At 37.3% G+C, this 26,478-nt stretch overlaps 1 protein-coding gene across 1 annotated transcript in view; it reads right to left on the bottom strand.

Moving 5' to 3' along the window:
- The window catches only part of LOC121372970, a 29,860-nt gene extending 7,384 nt beyond the window's left edge, over positions 1-22,476 (bottom strand). The window contains exons 1-4 of the mRNA XM_041499409.1: positions 22,309-22,476; positions 14,049-14,128; positions 13,174-13,275; positions 5,424-5,786 (exon numbers count right to left, since the gene is read on the bottom strand). Of these exons, the coding sequence (XP_041355343.1) occupies positions 5,424-5,786; positions 13,174-13,275; positions 14,049-14,109 (526 nt within the window). The 5' untranslated portion in view covers positions 14,110-14,128; positions 22,309-22,476. The remainder of the gene's footprint in view (positions 1-5,423; positions 5,787-13,173; positions 13,276-14,048; positions 14,129-22,308) is intronic.
- Positions 22,477-26,478: the final 4,002 nt, after the last annotated feature.

Below are 26,478 nucleotides of genomic sequence, written 5' to 3'. Positions count from 1 at the left end.
ACAATATCTTTGGTAGAATAATGACTTAATTCTGTAAGTTACTATTTAGTTACAAATCATGAGAATCTTGTGAGTATTATTGTAAAACATTACCTCCTTAAAGCTGGTGACATCAAGTTGGGACTTTAAATTATCTGATAACCCATATATGGTACTCGCTGTAAAATCAATGTTCCCACAATTCGCAAAATAAACATAGACAGTTAATCATATGATGAACACATGTCTAGTAGTGCACACCCAACCCATAAATAACAAACAGGTGCCGATACATAAGGAAAACATGGTGGCTCGATCAGGGCATTCATTTCAACTTATTTTCGTGCTTATATCCAATTGAGGTTCAAGCACGCTGTCCTGGGGCTCACCTCAGCTATCTGGGATGTCTGTCCAGGACAGTGGGTTAGCGGTTAGTGAAATAGAAGAGGGTGTAGTGGCAATACACCCACCCACTGAGCCATTAAGAACTCTCTCTGGGTTAACTGGAGCCAGAACCGGGCTGCGAACCCAGTACCTACCAGCCTGTAGTCCGATGGCTTCACCACTGCACCACCGAGACCGGTGACTCAGGACAACTTCCCATGTAATGCCCCATCCCTATATATAAAGCACAGTATATAATCAATATACCCACAATTATGAAATTATAAATAGAATGTGTATCATATGATAAACACGTATTCAGTAGTGGCCATCTAACCTATAAACAAGAAACCCAGGGTGGCTCACGGGCAAGTCCCCACGTAACGCGATATTAATATATATTGAACACAATGTAAAATCAATCTACCCACAAGTCTCGAATTATACATAGAATGTTTATCATATGACAAAGAAGTGTTCTGTAATGCTCATATATACTTGTGGAAAAAAGTTCCTGTGCACCAAATGATTGCATATAGAATATAATGTACTTGAAATCTGGCTATAAAAAAATCAGTAACTGAACGTGTAATCACTCCCGTCGATATTCCAGCGGTGTCCTGTCAATTGCACAAACTATTCATACTTTGTGATCACACATTGTATTACTAGCATTCTTGGTCACGTGCTCCTGTTTGACGTCATTTTTCTTATCATTGGAATTTAAAACTATTATATGGATTCTCATCACTTTGTTGGTATCTGATCGTCGTCGGTGTGATGCCACGTCTCCCAGAAAATGGACTCCTTCGAACGATGGGTATGATTGAGGTTAGAACGGCACAAACGCTGTTGCTAGTAATTTTGGTATTCATTGGTGTTCATCAGAACACTATGCAATATTTGCGGAGATGTTCTCGACAGTTTAGGGGTACTAGGGATCTTCCATGTTTAGGGAGTCGACACGTGACGCCACGTCAGCAAATCGTCAGTATTAAGCGGGTGCACATATGGAATCACTTGGAAATGATACGTTTAACATCCTAATGCATCTCTAAGTTAAGGCCAATCAGTGGAAGAACTGTAAACAACCGATTAGGTGATAACAAAGTACGACCATGACCGTACATCAGTACGTTGTTCTGTTACATCATCACCGACGGCGCACCAAACATTGTGTAGACAGTACTTCAGGTTCAGAAGGCAGGAGATGATCACCGTACTTTTAACAGATAAATAGTACATCTATGTAAATCACAATATTTTTAAATTTTAAAAATATAAGTCCTACTGAAATTTTAATGATGCACAGGAACTTTTTTCCGTGAGATATAACTAATACAGGCTGGCTCAGCTAGTGCATCTGTGAAGGTAACTCCCTCTCAAAATATATGGCACACAATATAACTAAGCCACACTCGTTAACAGACACAATGCTTACTGGAACTAAATTTGTAAAGTTCATAAATTCTACAGATCCGTTCTCTAGTACATGTTCCATGGAAACATAAAGAACCTTCGGTAGCTTATTAAGACTATATTTTAACACGACACCACGTGAAACTGAAGGTTATTGAGTTCAGCTCAATATAGAATTTGAACCCCTATAATTCTGAAACTAAACATAGACTGATTATGATCTGTTAAATATGTGTTCAATGTGTTCAATGGTGTCCGTCCAATCGATATATAAAAATCACAGGGTGGCTCAGGGGCAAATTCCAGGGTAACGCTCTGTCCACCACCACCCCTATAAGCCTCTATAACCAATTTAAAAATTCTACCAACAGAATTTCACATTGGGGTTTGTAATATTTTACATTTGTGGTGGAATCAATTTTACAAACATTTCAATGTATATATATATATATATATATATATATATATATATATATATATATATATATATATATATATATATATATATATATATATATACACACACATATATATACACACACACACATGTATATATATAACCACAAGCTATATATATATCAAATGTGCATAGTCGGTCAGGCAGATGGGCACACATATATCAAGCCCTAGATGATTTTGACTGGCATAGGCTGGACGGGACGGCAGTAACTCAAACACTTGTATTAATAAAGAAATATATATCTAGGTTCCAAGGAAGAACCTGTTACGTCCAAATAGAGAGTCAGTATTATAAAGCATAAAGCTTATCTGTGCCAAGGTCACAATAACACAATAAAGTAAAAACCTATAATTCAGGCTTGTTGCTTAGGTATAAATAATCTTTAAAATTCAATTATATGAACCTAGTAAAAGTGTGATATATATATATATATATATATATATATATACACACACACACACACACAGTCAAACCTGTCTTAGCGGCCACCTGTACTCAGTGGTCACCTGCCTTAAGCTGCCACTTTTTTCCTCCGAAACGATTTATAATGTAAATGCACCTGTAATGAGCGGTCACCTGTCTAACGCAGCCAGCGGCCACCTAAATCGGATCCCAAATCGCCAAAATACCTGTATTAAGCGGCCACTTACTATGACAATACACCACATGAAGTAGGAAATAAATAAATAAATGGAAAAAGAAAACAAACTTGTTGAGAACGGTTAATTTAATACATACCATTTGCATTATTTAAGAAGTAGTGACCCATTCCAGTCGTCTCTGCCGGTGATGGTTTATCAGAATAGGGACTCAAGAAGGACGTTGATATGAGAGGTTGTTAGTAGTCAAGCAAAGACGGAAAGTTGGCACTGATGGGTAGACACTGTGTTCCAATGGTTTCATGAGATGTCTCAAACCAACCAGAATGCCCCAAGAACGCATTTGAATGCATTTATATTAATAAAACATTCCACACTTTCAAAGTGAATATTTTAATAGAAAGTTCCCATTTCCCATCACTCCTCTTCCCCAACCCCCAGCCCTCATGAAACGAATATTGTACATGGCCCCTGGGGGTTCCCAAGTTCCTAATCCTATGGCGTTAAACTTGGTAAAGATTTGCTCTACTGGTGTAAAAGAATTTATTATTCTGTTTATATGTGAAGTAGTTCACGAGTCTCTCGGTTCATTGCCGAAGACAATCTTCTGGTATTGGTAAATCATCATGGATTATGAAGTTGGGAAATGTCAAAACGTTCTTTACACCCCAGAAAAGTATTGAAGACCATATTACAAGCTATATGTCGTCTGAAATATGAGTATTTCTGTCTGCCTTATTGAATAGTATGACGCCATCTTGGATTTCAGCGATGTTGAATTTTCCAAAATGATTTTCCAGCATGGATTCGTACTCAGCGACTTCGACAACTATATAAATGACATACTAGAAGCAAAACAATCATCATAGAGTCAAAATCCACATGTTCTACATATAACTCCAGGCAATATATATAGGGCAGGGTGAGGGTGAACCGTTAGCATATAGAATATGAAAAGTATAGAGTTGGATAACAATTATGAAAGGTAACCTCATGTTTTGAGATGGTACAGACTATCAAATGTGATTAATCTAAAATAGCCTCATGAAAAAATACAAACAATATCAATATTGCAGAATTTGTGTTGTTAGACATTAAAAATAATGTTCCTTAGGGCAATAATTTTACACGGCAAAAGCAAAAGCTTTTTCCGCATGCAATTATGATAAATTCAACAAATGTTGGTCAATTTGTCACAATTTATTTAAAACTTAGATTGTATTTTTTCTCTTCTTTTTGATACTTAGTATGTTCTCAGTCTCCTTTTGAATTTTGCATACATGTATGTTGGATTATTAGTCACATATATTTGATTTACTTTATTTTTCATGTAGTTAAATATCTCTTTGTCACATTCACTGTATATATCTGTATGTGGATATCATTGTCAATAAAAATGGGAATAATAATAAAAACATATGTTTTATTTCAAATGGAAAACAAAATAGTTTTTAACAGTTTTAATAAGTTTTGTTGAGAAAATAATCGTTAACAAAAAATGGTGTGTGTCACTACATTGTATTACTATTTTATCATTTTTAATATTAATTGGTCCTTTTTGTTGACAATACCATTCCAAATGTCCTGACCATGAATGACATCACTGTAATATATACTATATTGGATGGTGCGTATTGAATTGAACTGAACCCCGAATTTCGACTTTTACAGGGACTGTCCTGAGTTTGCAGCCATTCTAAGATGTTTGCGATAACAGAGCTTTGTTGGCGACTACTATTTCATACTAAATACATTTTCTTGTTTAGAATACCAGTGTCTGTATATCGAATGTGTTTACGGTCGTATACTAATGTTTCTAGCACTCAGTTTTTACTTTAATTCGTGATATTTATATTTTTCTTACATACAAAAGTATTGGGCGGTAAAATCTGGTTTGGAGTACTACAAACATTAGGACAACTAACACCTTGTAAATACAGACACTGATATTTTAAATAAGAAAATGTATCTACTCTGTGTGTTAGTCATCGAAAAGGTTCTATTGGTCGAATACATTTCACAATGGTTGTAATCTCAGGACTGTCCTTTCAGTCTTGGACCACCCTAGATTCTTCACATTTCCATCGACCGAGTACTAGATAATGGATCTGTAGAATGTCGTAAACTGTCTATGTTTAGTTCTAGAATTGTGTGGCTGAAAACGAGTGTGGTTCAGTTATACTGTGTACTATATATTTTGACAGAACGTTGCCTTGGTAAAATGTTTATTTATTTCAAATATACCAAAAAAACATGAGTGGTGTATTTCAGATTATACTCTGTTTTGATGAGAAACACATTGTGTACGTAATTCACAGAAACAGTCATGGCAGCAGACTCCGGTCATGTACACTAGCCCGAGTTCTCTGACAATAAGAGGGCTAGACAACATTTGGACAGTTATCGTGGTATCTAACCGCCAGACCAAAGATTCCAGCTCTAATACAACACTAATCGTATGGTTGACGTTCAATACCTTTACATCGTTCATGTTCATACTCCCTGTTCATAAAAATAAAAATTAACATATCACTACTACACACACATTACGCTATAAAACTATACGTGAAGGCACTACTTACCAGCCAGTTTGAAATGCATAATCCGGGATTTCTGAATTTTTGGATACATTATTGAACAAACCCAGTCAGTGACATCACTTTTTGTAACCTGTATGATTTCCATGATGTAAATCTTCATATTCGAGTTGACGTCGTCCGTGCCCATCCCGCATCTGGGTACATACCCAAGCATTTTTGTATGTCCTGAACATTTCGAGCCTTTCTGCAGTGCATAGGTGGGCAATACATTGCCACCTACTCTCTGGAACTCCACTACACTCTTCTTAACACCAAAACCACGCGCGTTGGTCACCTTACACGTCATAGTAAAGGCCAGACCCAGAAACATTTCAGTGGTATCCACGACCAGGTTGAGCAGCACATCTAAAGAAAGACACACACACACAGTCTAAGGTCATTGTAGATGGAAATACACGTGTACATTCACGTTTGTAAGCAGACATCAAGTTGCATGAACACACATCCAGTTAACTGAGCACACACCAATGTGCATGAACACACATAAGATAGCATGAACACACATCAAGTTGCATGAACATATATCAAGTTACATGAACACATATTGAGTTACATGAACAGCCATGAATTTACGTGAAAACACACATCAAGTTACATGAACACACATCCAGTTAACTGAGCACACACCAATGTGCATGAACACACATCAAGTAGCATGAACGCACATCAAGTTGCATGAATACATATCAAGTTACATGAACACATATTGAGTTACATGAACAGCCATGAATTTACATGAACACACATCAAGTTGCATGAACACACATCCAGTTAACTGAGCACACACCAATGTGCATGAACACACATAAGATAGCATGAACACACACCAAGTTGCATGAACATATATCAAGTTACATGAACACATATTGAGTTACATGAACAGCCATGAATTTACATGAACACACATCAAGTTACATGAACACACATCCAGTTAACTGAGCACACACCAATGTGCATGAACACACATCAAGTAGCATGAACGCACATCAAGTTGCATGAACACATATCAAGTTACATGAACACATATTGAGTTACATGAACAGCCATGAATTTACATGAACACACATCAAGTTGCATGAACACACATCCAGTTAACTGAGCACACACCAATGTGCATGAACACACATCAAGTAGCATGAACACACATCAAGTTGCATGAACACATATCAAGTTACATGAACACATATTGAGTTACATGAACAGCCATGAATTTACATGAACATACATCAAGTTACATGAACATAGATAAAGTTGTATGAACATACGTCAAGTTACATGAACATAGATAAAGTTGTATGAACATACATCAAGTTACATGAACATAGATAAAGTTGTATTAACATACATCAACTTAAATGACCAGACATGAAGTTTCATGAACACACATAAAGTTACAGATAGATAGATATTCTTTATTTCCTCCATAAAATGAAGATTATTAAATAGGTTACAAATACAATAACAAATAGGCAAGACATAATACAGTATCAAAATAAACAAATGTAAAAATACAAAAAACATTTACTAATCAATGCTAAATAACTTCATATAACTTTACTATTAGTATTGAAGAAGCATGTTCCAATTTCGTGGTGTATAGCTAACCAGTAGCATTACACTTTCCCACATGTCGTAATCTAGAGACAATTGGCAATCTACAGGCAAAGCGCCAAGTAAAAATGACAAAAACAAATCTTCATCTTCCCATAACTTCACAAATAATTCAACATTAAGCAAGTCACATACCTTGTTAAACAAAACATCTCTTTCTCTCGGTGTTGTTTGTTTGGGTAATTGTGGTACCTCTCCTTCATGAATGGCCCAGCAACATCAACATCATGTATTCTTTGCCAAGGCTTAGTTGGCCAAATTCATGAATTAGCTGTACTATTTGGCAGGACTGGCTGTTGCTGCTGACAACATTGCCATTTTTTCACTTTTTGTTGTATGTTAGTGTTCATATTAGGCCACCACACATGTAATCTTGCCAAATATCTCATTCACACAATTCCAGGATAGGTTTTATGAAGAGAACACTGTCAGAGTATCATACTGATAGTTTTCAGGAATTATCACAGATTCCCCTCAGAAGACAATGTTGCTCCCCTGTTACTTCATCTTTCACCTTGAAATAAGGCAACAATTCAGGTGAAATAGAAGACGTTTCTAGCCATCCATACATGGTAAAATGCACTGGCAATGTTTCCATTTACTTGATTTGACATTACACGTTTGTCTTCATGCTAAAACACATTTTCAGATACTTTCTCAATTTGCAGAAGTGGTAGTCGTAACAATACATCAGCATTTCCATTTCATTTAGTCATTCTGTACTTGAGATGTCAAACTTGTACACAGCTAACTGAATAGCCCAGCGCTGCAATCGTGAAGCTGTAAGAACAGGAGTACCTTTCTTAGGTCCAAGAATTAAAGTGAATGGTATATGATCGGCGAACAAAGTAAATCTTTGACCATACAGGAATTCTAAAGATAATCGCCAATGCTTCTTTCTCAATCTGGGAATACTTGCGTTCTGCTGATAAAAGAGTTCGAGAAGCATATGCAATTGGCCTATCCGAACCTTCGATTCCATGTGATATTACGGCTCCATGATCATGTGCAGATGCATCTACTGCCAACGTAACCAGTTTCATCGGGTTGTAGTGAACACGAATTTTGGATGATACTAACAGGTTTTTTTACCTTTGAAAATGCTTGTTGACAAGCCTCACGCCACTTCCAATAGACATCCTTAGCTAACAAAGCATTTAGCGCTGAAATCGAAGTGGACATGTTGGGCACAAATATGCTATAGTAATTCACAATACCTAACCAGGATTGCAACTCAGTCTTGTTCGTAAGTTATGGCACGTTCAGGATAGCTTCAACTTTTTTTCAGACGGTTTGATACCATTTTTGTTGTCAACAAAAGCAATGTACTCAACTTCATCTTTCATGAATGCACACTGTGACCTTTTTAGTTGAATTCCAAAATGTTCCCAGACGTTTTAAGGTATTGTTCAAATTACTCAAGTGTTCATTGTCATCAACCTCAGTTACTATGATTTGATCCAAAATACAGCCTACACCATTCAGTCCCTGAAGCACTTTGTCTATAGTTTGCTGAAAAATAGCTGGAGCTGCTGCTACTCCAAATAGTGATAAGGTCCAAGGAGAGTGTTGATCATGACAAACTTTCGCGACTCTTCATCAAGCAACACTTGTTGGTATAAATGCGACAAATCAAGCTTTGAAAACATTTGAGCACCATTGAGTTTGCTGAAAAAGTCTTCTGCAGTGGGCAAAGAGTATTCCGGTACTTCCAGAACAGGATTTATTGTAACCTTGTAGTCACCACAAATTCGAATTATATTGTCAGGTGTTAACACAGGTACTATAGGTGCATCCCATTCAGATAATCTACCTTTTCGATTGTTCTTTCTGTTCCAAATGTATGACGTTCATCAGCGATTTTTTTTCTTTTTAACATATGACACTGAAAAACTTTGAAACTGCATCCTCTTTAACTTTCAGATGAGCTGTTATGCCTTTGACTGTTCCCCAATTTGTCTGAAAAGATTGAATATTTGAATATTTACTGAATAACCTTTCGAAGCTTTGTTAAGTTTAATACTGTTCCAGTCTAGTTTAATACTTTGGAACCAATTCCGTCCAAACAATAATGATCCCTTTCCTTTAACAACAATTAAAGGCAACACCTTTTCTTTTTTTTCCCCTTTTTTAACCATGACATCAGTTTGGCCCAGAACTGGCACGACTTCATTTGTATATGTTTTAAGTACAACTGATGTTAACTTCAATAGCACCATTTGTTTCAACTTTTCTTTATACACTTTCTTGGAAATTTTTGACACAGAAGCACCTGTATCTATTTTCATTTCGAAAGACACATTATTGGGTTCCAATGGAATTTGAATTTCTTTAGCTTTCATCGATTTCATTGCAAAAATTGTCTCTTTAAGATGAATATTCTCACTTTCAACTTTTCTTTATACACTTTCTTGGAAATTATTGACACTTGCACGTTCCTCTTTTCCAGAACACCTGTTTCACTTTCTGATTCAGCGATTCTATTTCCAGATTTTTCATTAATGACGTGAAGTTTTAAATCTGTTTCTGATTCAGAATTTTTCTTCTTAATTGTTTTTACATTTTTACATTTTTGGCTAAAATGCCTCATTTGTTGACATTTATAACATTTTGCCTTTTTGTAGAAAAATGTATCCTGAGTATGATTTATTTTGCCACAACAAAAGCATTCCACAAAACATTTATAGAATTTTTCAGTTTCTGATTTTCGTCCATTATTCAGCTTGTCAGTTTCTTTAGCTGACATTTCCATGGTAACAACTATTTGCAAGGCTTTTTGTGATGTTAGATCATGTTTGGAGAGAAGTTTTTTTTCTGTATTGTCTTTTCAGCCAGACCACAGACAAATATATCTCACAATGCGTCTGTAAAAAAATGCACCAAACTCACAATGTTCTGTCGGTTTCTCACGTAATTCAGCCTAAAATTAACTTACAGTCTCTCTGGGCTCCTGTTTTCGCTGATAGAATTTAAAATGTTCCGCGATCATCAAAGGTTTTGGTTTCAAAAAATTCAGTTGTTCGTAAGTTTTACTTGCAGATTTTTCAGGCGATGTCAAATTTTACATACAGGCAAAAAAAAGAAGAATTTTTTTTTTTACATCTATGTCGTTCGCATCGAGATACTGCTCCAAACGTTCGATATACTCATCCGAATCGCAATTTTTCAGGTCAAACTCCCAATTATACTGAAGACAGGCATATTTCGTAAACAAAAAATTTCAGGAAGCAATTGGACAGCTTTTTATCGAATCCTCGTTGACAACTGTTACGTTTGAAACAACCAAAACACAAATATCTTTTAGTTTCCAAAACCGACTAACTTTTAAAGCACATGCTCTGACATCACATATACAGCGGTCCTACTAAAAATCGCTACTGGTACACGCTGAACTGTAAACAACCATCCAATGTAAAAACTACTAATCGTATATCATAACACATGCCATCTGAAATTTAAGCTTATCCCGGGTGAACATGGCTCCGAAACCCCAATAACAGGTTTGGGCTCTCAAATACATGCACGCGCGCGCACACACATACTCACACACATACGCATGCACACACGCACGCACGCACACACCCCATGACCTTCGAACTGACAGCACTCTACTAGTCCCCCATCTCCACTTTCAAACACACTCCGCTGGCCCTGTACATTACAAAAAAAAGAAACATGATCAATGCCATAGGGGATAGGACGAGGTACTTGCGAACGCACCAACACCCCCCCCCCCCCCCAACCAAAACACTGAACAAAACACACAAATAAAAAATGTTCACATAACATACATAAAACAAGAAGAAAATACACTATTTCAACTAAATGTTATTTAAATAATATATAAATATTCAAATAAAAATAATTGCATACACCGAGAATGGATAGTTTTTTTGCAATGACATAAATGTCTCATTCTCGAGTGATTCACGGTTTGCTTTTGTTATTTTTTTTGTCATATAATAGATCCGTTATGCAGTATTTTACTATTCTGTGTGCGTAAGAAGTGTCCAGCCTCAGATTTGTTGTTACTTGCCAATTGGGGGAGTCATATCAACACTTTGCCCGCACACATGTGTGTATGTGTGTGCATTCGCCATTCTAATCTTTGCAGGATAAAGCTGATATCTCATGACAGTAACCAGTTATGCTCTATTTCCACCCTTCAAATGAACAGTAAATTGGCTGTTATGTGGCAAAGTTTCTGCATCCGTATCTAAAATTGTCGCGTCAGCCATACATATTAGCAAAATCACCCATTTCGGTAGATGAAACATTTAGTGTTTTATCAAAATATAGAGGCTATTTCATGGGTTTATTTTCGAATACAATTTTTATGTCAACGAGCAGTGTTTCTGCCAGAAATAAATGTTTGGATATGGTGCTATGGAATTGAACAGAGGGTGTGGGCAGCCTCCCCCAGAAAGAAAATGGGTTACGTTTAGGGTTAAGGTGGAAAAAAAAATCATACATTAATGATAAGAGTAATTAATTTTGTTAAAAGTTTAACTTTAAAAAAAAAAAACAATTGCCAAAAAATCTGGGTATGGTGCCATACCTATTTTACCCTCTGGCAGAAACCCTGACGAGTGATGTGTGAAAATATAGTTTTCACATAACAAGTTTTTTTGACAATTATGATAAATATACAGAGGGTTAATTTTTGGGCATTTAACTATTATATATTTATCGTTATTGTATACAACATAATTACCCTAGTAAATATTATATTGTATTTACAGTTAGTAAATTAAGAATATGTATTTAAACATTACACTTTCCCTAGTGTCAAGTAAATTTATCATTTTATATGTACCTGAAGTTAATACAGATTATTATGATTTTATATCTTCCAATAGTTAATATTTAAATCATAATGGAAAATAATTTGCTCAACAATTGTATAAATGTATACATGCATGTTAGACAAACCTGTGTAACTGTCGCAGAAAGGATTGAAATATATAAGAAATAGTCGGGAACAGCTCAGTATTATACCGGTGTTGATGGTTGCTGTTCAGTGTGAATGTCGAATGGACTAGCTGTAACCAATGGTCATATGACACCAGAATAAAATACCATTGGCTAAACTCCAGTTTGGCGAGAAAGAAAGGTTATGGCGTTGTCTAATAGGGTATTCCCTACGACGAATATCTTAAAACCAAATCAAATAACCAAATAATCAAATATTATAAAACAAGTAGCTAATAAAATACAATATATATATACATACAGTGTCATATATTTCTACCCTCTTACATGTCATATTGTCCTAATATTAGCATATTAATTGCACTTGTATCTAACTGGAACTTCATCGATACCCGTCGGTGGATCCATTGAGCTATGTCTCATTCCAGCCAGTGCTCCACAACTGGTGTAACAAACCCCGTGGTATGTACTATCCTGTTTGTGGGATGGTGCATATAAAAGATATTTTGCTGCTAATCGAAAAAAGTAGCCCATGAAGTGGTGACAGCGGATTTCCTCTCTATGTATCTGTGTGGTCCTTAATCATATGTCTGACGGCACATAACCGTAAATCAAATGCGTTGAGTGTGTCATTAAATAAAACATTTCCTTCCTAACTGGAACTTCATTACTAACCCGCCTGTCCACGATCACAGTTACACAATGTGTGACCACGGAGCATGTACCTCAACAGCTTTAAACAAAGAGCCAACGCAGATGAAATATTTATGGGTTGATACTAAAATACTATTGTATTCTGATGGCAAGTATTTTCAGTAATGTGATTGTTTAATTACATTTTTCTGGGCACCAAAGCTAAAGTGGAACAGGCCAAGTTAACTGTTCAAGGGTCTATGGGTAATCTATAGCCAGGTGTGAGACATTCAACTGATTCAATTAAAAGAGAAAAACATTTCAGTTTAGAATGGGCATAACCATATGGATTTTTTTTTATATAGATTTGTGGGTGTTATTGTCTATTTGATGTTCGCAAATGTTTTATTTTTGACCTCAGACTAACACCTTCAGTCAAAAATGATAGTTTCCGTTGAAACCAAATAAAGTAAAAATAGATACAACAATATTCGAGAATGTATGCATAATATAAAATTGAACTGTCAGTATCGTCATCATATTTTTTTTAACTTACCACCCAGTTCACACTGGAATCCAGTGTATCCTTTGACGCAGTCACATTGTCCGCACTCCTTGGACGGTGTACCACCATTCTGGCAATTAGTATCACACGTGTCTGCAATGAAGAACTGTATTGAGTAGGGGCTCTTGTTGAGATTTGTGATGTATATAGCAGTAATACCAATACCAATAGCGATATAGAAACTATTATTGTTTAGTTACTATTACCGGAAGAGTTAATATAACAATACCCAGAAGTGTATACTAGGGTTACGGTATGGCGAAGCAGACGGCAAGTCTATGTTCTCAGTGAATAAAACACACTATCAATTTGGAATTTTTTTTTTTTTACCCAGAACATTCCAGAATTGGCGACGAGGTAAATCTGGAATTATTTTATTATGGCAGTTTACGGTAGAATATATCCGTTTAACCAGGATGTCGAATATTGGACCACGTACACCGAACGCCTATCGGCCTTGTTGTTTGACCAAAAATGTTTGCATTAATGCGAAATCTCGTATCTCCTGACCGTCCTACTGACACAACGTTTGAAGAATTAATACAGGTTATGCAAGATCATTACCACCCAAAACCCTTGGTTACCGTTCAGCGATTTAAATTTTAAAATTTAAATTGTGTCCGTGCGCACGCGCGCGCGTGTGCGCGTGTGTGTGTGTGATTGCGTGTAACATCTACATCAAAGGACTTAATACAGGACACATCAAATAAGTGGAATTCGCTTTAAACAGGGGGCGGGGCCGCACATGCGCTTGAATACTGCAGTGGAATACGGTTTGGAGTGGACGGAAAGGTTTCATATGACTCACAACACTGTAAGCTAGTTCTTTTAAAAATGATAAATATGACAAAATTCTAGACACTGACCTGAATGAACAGGACTCAATATACAGAGAACTGTCACCAGTAACATTAGTGAAACATCCATCGTTTAGAAGTAACTTGCACTAGGAAAAGAAGCAAAGGATAAATAATAATTAAAACTAATATGTTGTGCATGAATGTTAAATACAAAGTAAATGTGACATAAATAGCTATTACTATGTAGGTACTTAGATACAAAGTAAATGTGACTAAAATAATCCATCATATGTGTCCATGTGGATAGGGGTATTCCAAGCCTCGTCCCTGACATCATATTATGTACCCGAGGGTGGAATAGCCCTGTCCCACATGGATACATAATGGAGGATATTTTTCTCCCATCCAGTAGATGAAAAACAAGCATTTTAGGAACACGTAAAAAACCTACTTTTTTAATTTTTATCTTACAATAAAATAATCATAATCATTGAAAAGATCGTACCCTAAAAAGGTTTATACTAAAAGTATAAACCGAAAATGATAGTATAATTTCATTATGACAGCACGTTTACTTGTTTTTATGAAATATAAAAAATCATTTCTTGCGTTATTTTGCCGTTTACGTGACGTCACCCAATGTTAATATCAACTCAAACAACAGAAGTCACGTGATCATGCAAGAGAAATAAATATCTTATACTCTGTAGGTACTTTGGTACAAAGTAAATGTGACATAAGTATATTTTTCTCTGTAGGTACTTAGGTACAAAGCAAATGTGACAGAAGTATATTTTACTCTGTAGGTACTTAGGTAGAAAGTAAATGTGACATAAGTATATTTTACTCTACAGGTACTTAGCTAAAAGAGAAACAAGAATTCAGCGGAATTAAATCAGGTGGGTTTTGTTGGGGTTTTGGTTTTTTGTTTTAAGGGGGGGGGGGGGGGTTGACAAATGGAGCTGAACGCAAAAGTTGAACGTTAATCTAAATGCAAAAGTATTTGAATTAAAGCATGCACTATATAGCTAATGTCAAAATATACTTGAATTGTTCAAGTGAAGAATAAAATGAAAATGTGCATACTGGTACAGATTTTAAGTCTTTTGTTTATAAGCAGGACACACGTAATCTGATCACAATCGCGGCCGCCATCTATTATGCTATAGTTTCTCATCATGCCATAGGCAATCCGTGGTGCATCAAGAGCTAAAGTATGCAACTTTGCAATTGTTGGGACCACAACATGAGTGTCAGCCGATCTGAACAGTACTAGAGCTGGCGGATTTGAAATTTCAGATTTGGTATCAATATCGGTATTTTTGGAGTGATTTTTTTTCGGCATTGGTACGGTATTCGGTAGTCGGTATTGGTACAGTATTCGGTATTGATTCAACAGATGGCCTAGTGGAATGCGATTGCTGTGGTCTTGGATCTATTGAAATAATATGTCCATACTGTATGAAGGATAACGGCGTAACAGATGGAAACAAATCCTGCTTTAAAACGGTTGACGGCAGTCTTCAGCTGAAGAGAAACCATCCATATTTTTACCAAGTGCATTCACTGTTGCATGCTTGTAATTTTGTTTACTTTGACTTTATATTAATTATCTTTTTATCCAGAGAATTGAGCTTTGGGAAACCATTGCAGAGAAGTTAACAGAGTTTTATTTGTTACCTACGTCACATGCCAGAACTTGTGGTTCAGCGTTTTAACAGGAAAGATACTACCATGACAGATACCACTAGCCAGGTTGACAAAAGTAAACAGCTCGTGAGCAAGAAAAAAGGTATCAACTGTTGTCCAGTCACTTGACACAAGTTTTAATTGACAAAGACAGTGTAACAGAACTGTCGACTGATCCATCGACTTCTGGCGCTACACTTGACAAATCAGATGAAGACCCAGCACTATATTGTATTTGCGATGATTCTGCCAATGATCACATGCGATTCAGCAGACTGTTCCCACAAGCCATTTGAATGGTTTCATTTTTCTTGTATGGAATTAAAGAAAGCATCCATTGGAAAGTGGTATTGTATTGACTATAGGAAGGGAGTGGCAGTGAAGAAAGTGAAATGTGATAATAAAACTAAAAGAAAATAACTTTTTAAATACAAACTACTGAACACATGTACAGGTATTTAGTATCAATGGTGATGGATTTATGAACATTGAATTTAATTATAAAACTATGTGAATTATACATGTACTTATTACAAATTATGACGAACTTACCAAAAAACACGTCTGCAGTTTTCTTTTCAATACTAATTGCTATGAAACCCAAGCTGCACTGATGAGCCTTGGGAGGGTGAAACGTGTACAGTCAAAAAGTGAGATTTATTTTTTACAAGCCTCAATATTGTTAGTTAAATTCAGTTATGATGATTATAATTTAACAACACTTTTTTTTAGTGATTAGTTATTTTGTCAGCACCTATATAGCTGTCATTACTTTGTTACATAGGGTCTGGGACGTAGTCCAGTGGTAAAGTGCTTGTCTGGTGCATGGTCTGGTGTGGGATCGATCCCTGTCTGTGAGCATATTGGGCTAATTCGTGTTCCAGCCAGTGCACCACGACTGGTATATCAAATGATGTGGTATGTGCTATCCTGTCTCTGGGATGGTGCATATAAAATAATCACAATGTTTCAATTATAAATGTCCTAATAAAACATATTTACAGGTGTGTGATGGGATTTCCATTCTTCAGTCAAATGGAACTGATGGGTACATATTTGTAAGGGCACAACACACACCAACACAATTTTATCAAAAAACTGGGTTTGAACTGTCAGTTTTTGTTATGTCCTAGGTCCGATCGGTTTATAGCTGAAAGCCAAGTAACCTAGCCAAAGCCTCCATCTTTCACTGTTTTTTTTTAGTTTCTCCACCCTGACGCGCGATAATGCTAGGAAGCCTAAAAAAAATCCTTTGTCTCTCCAGTAGAGGGCAATACAACTGACAATGCCACAAGTAGTCGGCATTATGTTGGTTCTAGACGAATGACAACTAACAAAAAGATTCGACAAGTAGGCCTAGCTATTATTAGGTGTTGATGCCTTCCAGCATGGCCGACCGCTATGGATCATGGGTAATCTAGTATGACGCGTAACCCTCTATACTACTAACTTACTTTGCACGTAAATCTACGTCTGTTTTCTATTGCAACTCTTTTTAGTAGAAATTTTACTTCTAAAGCCGATTATTAATAAATCACTGTGCTCTAATAGTGTCGTTAAACAAAACAAACATTAACTTTTAGAAGAAAGAACGAATAAACTTGATAAAGTTTGGAAACAACTGTTTCCGGTATACCAACACATGGTTGTACTGCACCAAATAAAATCATATAGGCTAAAACGTTAACCTGTGTAGTTTAAAAAAACACTATATATGGGCCAATTCCCTATATTTGGACAATGGATACTTTAAAAAAATAAATCTTGAAGCACGACCGATCCCCGTCAGTGGGCTATTTTTCATTCCAGCCAATGCTTCCCTACTGGTGTAACAAAGACCGTGGGTGGTGAATATAAAAACTGCTTTGCTGCTAATCGAAAGGAGTAACCCATGAAGTGGCAGCATCGGGTTTCCTGTCTCAGTATCTGTGTATCCGACACCATTTACCCGTAAATAAATGTGTTGAGTGCGTGCGTCGTTATATAAAACATTACCTTCCTTCCCTATTAAGAGTCTCAAAAACAACGTCACTGTAGCCCTATTCTGGATGACACAGTTTTTTGTATACCGGTCGCGAGATCGCTATTACGCTAATTGAATATTTCGTATTATGCTTGAGGTGTCCGATAGATTATATAACCGTTTGTTCACATCAGAAGGTAGAAAATAGTTTAGCCAAAATTTTAGCCGCTTGCAAATTGTATTAGCCTTTTTTTGTTTGTTTTTTTAAATTAGCCAATGGCTAATTTGGCTACCGACAGCTTGGGCTTGAACTTTTTTAACATGCCCATATACCACTAAGGTTTCAGGCATGTCCATCCCGGGTCCTATCTGGATAGCCAGGTACTTCACTCGAGACAGAAATTTAAGAGGAGAATTTGGAATATTACTAAAAAATGCTACCAACAGCCAGAGCTCTGAATGTGGTTGACCCTCTATGACATTGTGGTCCTCCACCAATATAAAATTCTGGCTACGCCAATGGGAACAAACGTGAGGTGAATACAATTTTAAACGAAATGCAAGATAAATGGTATCTAACTAATACGAGAGCTGGAGACACGAGTGTAGAATATTTTCTTACATATCTTTATCTTTAAAATACAGGTTTAAGAGAAATTAAAAAAAAAAAAAATGTTTTGTTTAACGACACCACTATAGCACATTGATTAATTAATCATCGGATATTGGATGTCAAACATTTGGGAATCAGAGGAAACCCGCTACATTGTTGTTAATGCAACAAGGGATCTTTTGTATGCACTTTCCCACAGAGGAAAGCACATATCACGGCCTTTGACCAGTTGTGGTGCACTGGTTGGAACGAGAAGAAACCCAATCAGTTGATGTGATCCATCAAGGTGATTCGATCATGCGACGCAAAGACCTCAGGCGAGCATTCTACAAGAGAAATTAAAGTGACAGACCCTAGTTTTTAAACACTACAATGCAATTTTCATTATTAAAGCCATGTTTTTAATAATTTAAATTACATTTTATTATTTGGAGTAAAACGTATTACATACGGCTATATATACTAACACAGAATGAAAACGCAAAACAGATATTTTTCAATATTTTGTTGTGATTAATGAAAAATATATTTATTAGACTTAAAATAACAATTTACGAGAGGAAGCATTTGATTGGTACTTTTGTCTGGGTTTTAATCCTGGTTTTGTTCTCGTTACACATACAATAGCAGAAACACAAAATGGTGTGAAATGCGTTCACTACACGCTCAATCATGCTGCATGCAATGCACGTGAAATGCCAGTATGTGGACACATAAAAGTCACGTAACGATGTCATATTCCTCGTCACATTAAGAATACCACGACTCAGAGAAGAACAAAGGGAGCAAGCGTTGGGCATGGTTCAAGGGGGGACTTCGCAAAGCCAAGTTGCTAGGACCTTTAAGAGTCCATCCATCAACTATTGGACGACTTGTTGAACGTCATCAACGTCCCGTTACAACCCCACGCCAAGATCGGCAGATTCGACAACACCACCTCCGTGACCGGTTCAAAACTGCGACGATGACAGCAAGCAACACGATCGGACGTCATGGAAGGCATAATCCATCCGATGACGGTCATCCGTCGCTCAGAACGGCTGGACTCACATGCAGACGCCCGTACAACGGCAACATCATGACACCTCGACATCGTGCTCCGAGACTACAGTTTGCTCTCCAGAATGGTAATCATCCACCAGCCTTTTACCGGAGCATTGTTTTCTGAGTCCGGTTTCCTGTGCCGATGGAAGAGCACGTGTGTACAGGAGACTCCATGAGCGGTACGCTGACGGATGTGTAAGGGAGCGTGATCGGTTTGGCGGCGGATGTCTGATGGGGGGGGGGGGGGGGGGGGGGGGGGCAATCAAGTGTGATTTCAGGAGTGATCTCATCATTGTCCACGATGCCCTTACAGCCAAGCGTTATGTTGACGTTATTCTAAGACCAGTTCTCCAGCCACTTTTGCGCCGTCACCGAAGATTAGGAGGTCCCCTGCTGTTTCAACAAGACAATGCCCGTCCACATACTGCAAGAATTACCAAGGCATTCCTGCAACAAGCCGGTATCACCGTTATAAACTGGCCCGCCGTTTCACCGGATTTGAACCCAATTGAACACATGTAGGATGAGTTAGGACGTCGTGTACGTCACCGCCAGCCACCACCGCGTAACGTCGCTGAGCTTGCACAGACGTTGCAGGAGGAGTGGAGGAATATTCCTGTGGCTTATTTGAGATGTTTGTGCCAATCCTTTCCCCGTCGGCTTCACGCATGCTCACGGGCCAATGGTGGACACACTAGATACTGACCTTGATATGGGGGGTGGGGAGTGGGGAGTGGGGGTGTTTGGACTTTTCGATTACGAATGCAACTCGATTACTGATGATAACTGGCCATGTTTCCATGTGAATGTATCTCATGAATACCAGTCATTAATGTCATATTAAATTATCCATCAATTCATTAATAGTTTGTCGTTATTTGCAATGAAAAGTTGTTTTTGCGTTTTCATTGGGTGTCAGTATACGTAATGATGATTGCTCCAGCCACGTTTGTTTTGAACATGTTCAAAATAAGCGTGGGGTTTCGATATACGTAGCATATTTGGCAATCCGTAGGGTTGGGAAACGTAGTAATACCAAGCCCTCAATACCTGACAGTGTGACTGGGGCTTTAAACGCCACAAACTTTAGCTTCTCTATGTTATAACCTTATCCAAATGTGTTGCATGTTTGTAGATTAACTAAACTTAGTGTCCATTTATACGGGCTGAAACTAGGGTCTGCGTCTTTAAAACGTATTTTGAACCAAATTATATACGGTGCTCGCGTTTACGTATTATACACTGTTAACTTACAAGTACGTCATCTGGCAACAGAAATCGACGTGTGTAGCCTTAATCTCAGACAGTGGTTGGTTTGGATTGCTATTTAAGAAGCCAATCAGATGTCTTTAAATTGATATCCAACATGCATCATATCTTCATGAGATAACATATTACGCTGTTGCCTACGGTACGCTTGATTACTGTAAAGAATTCACATTTGTTTAGTGCATTTGGCACTGTTCTTTTGCCATTCTTCGTGATTATAGTTAGGTCTATAAACCTTCGGACTGCTGAACCTTCGGACTATGGGGCCATTCAAATATTACGTAACGCTTTTAGGGGTGGGGGTGTAAGTCCAAGCGTTATGTGGCTGATACAAGGGGTGGTGGTGGTGGTGGTGGTGTGTGTGTGTGTGGGGGGGTATTGAACAGCGTTACGTAACACAATTTTGTTTTCTCTTAAACGTGTCATGCCATGACACAAATATATAATGTAGGTAAATGTAAACCCAACATTTTTCTTTGTCAACCATGATGGTGATCAATTAAAATGGCGCAAGTGAAAACCCACGTTTTTTCTCCCATCGTCACTTTAATGACGTCATCGTAGTTCACATGGGTATAAATAAACATTGCCACGTTGCTCTGTCTGTGTTGGGGGGGGGGGGGGATCTCCGAGCGTTAAGGGTTTTTTTTTTTTTGGGGGGGGGGGGTATGGTCTAGCGTTACGGGACGTTACAAGGGGATGGGTGGGTGTCTAATTTTGACAAAAATAGCCGTTACGTAATATTTGAACGGCCCCTATTGAACCTTCGGATCATTGAACCTACGGACCATTGAACCTTCGGACTATTGAACCTTCGGACTATAGAGCTGTAACCATTGTAAGCAGATGTAAAGTGACGTCATTGGAATACTGACGTCATTCAAATTCAAAATTAGCAATATTATAACAATGCTTCGCTACATTAAAATAAAAACTGGTCTATTAACCTTGACCTCTGTCAAATTTCTATAACAGGCAGACAACGCTGTTTTCGAAATTCTGGACAAAATATTAATTTTAAGTTTTAAAAGATGAAAGAAATAAAAAGTACCTTTTGTTAAATATATCATATCAAAACATTACTGCTGGATATTGTTTATTTATTGTGTACGAAGCAAAACAAGGGTCCGAAAAATTACTGTTGTCGACCTTATAGCTGTAACTTGCTTGACTGAATTTATGTCTTGTAGAAATAAATGAAAAAGAAACTTTTTAACTAAACCTTGATGGAGTGAAATCCATGTTATCCCTCTCGTCAATTTTAGTTTTTGAATTATGGACCATTGCCATAATTCAATTATTTTTACAAAATGTCATTAACAAATGGAGTATGATGGTTATGAAGATGGTTGAATAAAGTACATTTAGGGACAAATCAAATTATTTTTGTTCAGGTAATACTTTGTTAGACCATTAAATAGGTCAGTGGTCTGCGACAATATGCCTTTAATAGAGACAACGACTCAACAGGGTTAGATTATAAAGACATACTGATCGGAACTACAGCCTGTACAGGTGATCCGGAAGTGATCCAGAACTGGAACATCACCTGTAGTTGTTAACAATTAATTTTGGTTGGACTTTAAGACGATATTATACCATAAAGTGTCGAAATTACCATACTAAGGCTATTTCCATCCTTCATATGCATACGAACCATTCATCAGTGAATTGGGAACATTGAAAAACTTGTCGTGAAAAAATAGATTTTCACTTACCCGAAATTATAAAAATAGATTTTCACTTACCTGACACGTTAGCCTAGCAGTAGCAGAAGAATATTTAATGTTTGACGTCATTCATGTGATACGTCATCATTTGGAGGTATTCTAACTAAAGGGCCTGCTACACGATACGAGTGACTCGTACGAGTGACTCGGATTGCAACGCCAACAAGCACATCGTAACGTGTGGCATGCCATACGATTGAATCGGCCCGAGTCACTCGTACGAGTCGAAGTTTAGAACCTGTTCTATTTTCATACGATTGAATCGGACGTTTGGTGACGTTGACCAATCAGATCATAGCACCGATAACCTCGACCCTCTAAGTGTAATGGCGGAAAACTGTGTTCGTTTATCGTCTGCACAAACCCAACAGCTCATAGAGTTGTACCAGGGACACAACTCTTTGTGGGATGTGTCCAGTCGTCTGTATAAAGATAGGAACGTCAGGACAGCAGCATTCTTGTCAATACACGTTGCTTTCATTGAAGCAACCGGTATAAACCTGCCAAGTAAGTATAATAGCATTGATAAAATTTGCTTCAATGAGCAACAACTTGTTTCACTTTACATAGGCAGTGTAGCGACTGAGCTGGGGCGGATCCAGCTTTTCTGATGAGGGGGATGGGTCCAAGACAAAAAGGGCACCATAACATTATGAATAGGCACTAAATGTTGCGGGTCCATCCTTACAAAGTTAATGTAGGATCTGACATCTTCCCTTTCCATTTCACACATCAAGGCATGATAGGCGCCAAGCTCTTCCCTACGGGATATCCATGGTCTCACCCACTATTGCCGTCTTTTTCGATTATTTTTTTTCATACCTTGTGTATTTTTTTTTCCTCAAATGCCATACCCACAGCAGAGAGGATCATTATATCCTCTTCACTGTCACAACTCATACTAGTGAACGCCGACATTGTTTACCATGGTTACAGCAAGGTTTTTTTTTTAATGACGTCATGTTTCATACGAAGTACCGTGTGGCAACACATCCGATTCAATCGGTCCGATTGACTCGTACGAGTGACTCGGTCCGATTCTATCGTATCGTGTAACAGGCCCTTAAGGTAGTACTAAACCAAATAACTTCCGGCTGGGTCAAAGTTCGAGGTGCACCCAACTTTTGATAGAGAAGTGAACACCACAAGTCCTGTGATTGGTTATAAATGTGAGTGTGTTGGTTGTAAAAAATAATAGTTTCATCTGGGTAAAAAAAATGTGCAATTTTATTTCATCTAGTACCAATGTGTCAAGTAGCCTTGTGCTTGAAACATGTATGGGGTACCTGTAAAAAAAAGTACTCGAATTTTGTGCGAAACTAGGGTAGTCATAGACGCTACCAGTTATCTCAGAAACGAGCAGCTTGACCCACATTTTTTTCTGATTCACTTTAAGTGTAAGGGGTGGTAGTATTTATATCCGTGGCGTTTATGTCGGTTGATACGTTGCAGGTAGGAGTTTTAGCCACATATGTTACTATTGTCGTCTATGGGAATTGATTTGGTAGTATACACCCTTAAGCGTCCCGTCACTCACCCTTGTCGAGATCGTATCCAAAACGAGGCTATGGGGCAGAGTCAAAAAGACGTCATAATATAACTAACTACGATCAATGTTTATCAATGTTAGCGTTGATAGGCAAGTCATTTCTTGTGCATTATATTTAATTTATTTAATTATTGACTTGATTGTTTATAAATATGCGAATTATATGTCTATGTTTTCAACAGTCGATCTTTTAACCATGTTCAAGAGGGGGGGGGGGGGGGGGGATGCTTAGTCAGGGTTCATACAAACTTCTCACTTCAAAATTCACACTTTTCACAAACTTTCAAGACCATTTTTCTCAAAATTCAAAGACTCATTTTGGAAGCTTACTTACTTTTAATTCAACATTCATCATACAGTGAATCCAATTTTCGTTCATATAGCAGTGTCTAATGATATCCAGCTGGTTATGTTCATTGTTACTGCAATATTAGGCCTAGTTCTTTAAACTTTCAGTTTCAACCGAGGTAACAGGTGTGTAAGGGGCCGTCCATAATTTTGAAAATTTTTACGAGCGTACAAACCGTACGCGGAGGGCCGGGTTGGGGGGCAGCGTACACTTTTTAAAAAAAAATGAAAAATGTCGAACAACATTTTTCATTTGGGGATGTACACTTTTAGGAGGGGGGGGGGGGGGGGGGGGGGGGGTCAAAAGTGTACTCTTTGTACACTTGTGAAAATTTTGAAAATTTAAAATCAGTTATAATTATGCCTACTAGTATCCTAAATTGTAAAGGAGGTCAGCCTATAAATTAAAATCTCAAATTACATGTAATAATCCAATGTTTAAATCAGGATTTCGTTTTTATTATTTACTACAGAAAATTATGTTACTACATTGTCTTTTGGACAGTCACTTGTACTATTTTAATTTTTTTCAATGGGCCTACTACTATGACAGCCGAAGTGAAACGTAATTTTGTTCAACGGACCGGTCCGTTCGGTGTTTATCATCGGTAAACTTCGGTGTTTTCCGGAACATTCCGAAAATGTTCCAAATCTGTTAATCGCAAACTTTCGTCGACGAAAACAACTTCCGGTCGAGAAATAATAAATACAAATCAAAATTTCTGATAGAAATACCACATATTGTTGTTATTACACATTATACTAAAGCAAAACTTAATATTTTGTTGAATATCTAAAATGAAACATCAATAACCGAGCGATGCTTGACCAATCTGCATGTTAGCCAATGTCTAGATTACGTGCACGGTGTAGCTAAACCCGTACGACAAGGCATTCTTACCCCCCTTCCCCCGGGTTAGGTTAAGTCAGGGTAAATAGAAGCTGAGGGGTGGGTAGATTCGGAAGTCTTTCCAACTCTTTATTTGATAACACTGCCAGAGTCGATCCACACAGCTTTGTCTTCGGCTCAGTGATCACACCAGTCGACAGTAAGATAACTTCTCATTGGCTGTGGTAAAACGGTGATCTCTGTTTTTGTCCCGCATAAAGCTGGGTTTATAAATTTTAAGCCTAATGGAAGACAATGTTTTCGCTTACCAGACGCCACCCCACAGCTAAACATATATAGGAATCAACTTGTCTTTAATTTCAATTATTAAATACAACGAACATGATTAGGATAGGATGGGGAAAAAAAGACTGCTTCCGAGGAGGTGGTTCATGATCTACGACCCAAGCATCTCATTATTAAAACGTAGGTCTACAATCACTTCAATTGATAGTGTTGGTTGGGACATTGACACTGCATTTTAATTCAATAATTACGCAACCAGTCTCCCTCCATCAACATTTTGTAACACGTCATTTGACCTACCGCTACAAGTTACGAACGGCTCTGACAGCGTTACGTCATTGATCTAGAACGGCCCAATGTTGACTTATTGATAAAAAAAGATATACAAACTGACGAAATCTGTCATTACAAAGGATTTATTCCAAACGTGGGATGCCATAATAAAGATAATAAAAGAGCCATAATTTTAGACACCATCATCAATGCGTAACAAGTTGTCAAGTAGACCAGCGTGTGCGTGCAGAATTCCAGTGAGTAAAACTAATCTGACCCCGATAGCTCTGATTGGTCAATATGTCACAGAGTACTGCGCATCAAATCATGTTCCAGCCACATGGTCTGTCACTTTCTAACAAACGAAACAAACATTAAATAGTCGGCAATGATCATTGATTACTGTTACTATAGTGTGTACATATATAGATATCTAAATAACATATGCACATTCATTAAACTCTGGCTGAAATACAAATATTTAAGTGAAGTTTTATTTGGATTTTTTTTTTTTAAAAGGTAAAAATGAAAAATAATAGACGTAATAAAATACCTAGGCTTATTCCTACATACCTATTATCATTTCTTTTGCCTTCTCATTATTCCGTCTAAATTTAATTTTTTAATTTTGGTGTTGTTTTTTTTTTTTTTTTTTTAAAGAAATATAAAATTACATGATTGCCATTTTTGGGACCTCACGTAAACAGCTATGTTCTAGTGGAGACAATTTTACCGACTTCGCTGATTTCGGTGACAAGTTCATTTGTATAGGCTACAGAAGCCACTATTTAATTCAATCCCTTTTCTCTTTTTTTGTCATAACTATATGAACAGTATAAATGAGTTATCCTTATCAGACATTGTGTTCTATTACCTTACGAAA

The sequence above is a fragment of the Gigantopelta aegis genome, chromosome 5 (genome assembly GCF_016097555.1).
Source record: "Gigantopelta aegis isolate Gae_Host chromosome 5, Gae_host_genome, whole genome shotgun sequence".
NCBI classification, from domain to species: Eukaryota; Metazoa; Mollusca; class Gastropoda; order Neomphalida; family Peltospiridae; genus Gigantopelta; species Gigantopelta aegis.
Note: the sequence above shows the minus strand (reverse complement) of the source record. Positions and strands in the feature narration are given on the sequence as shown.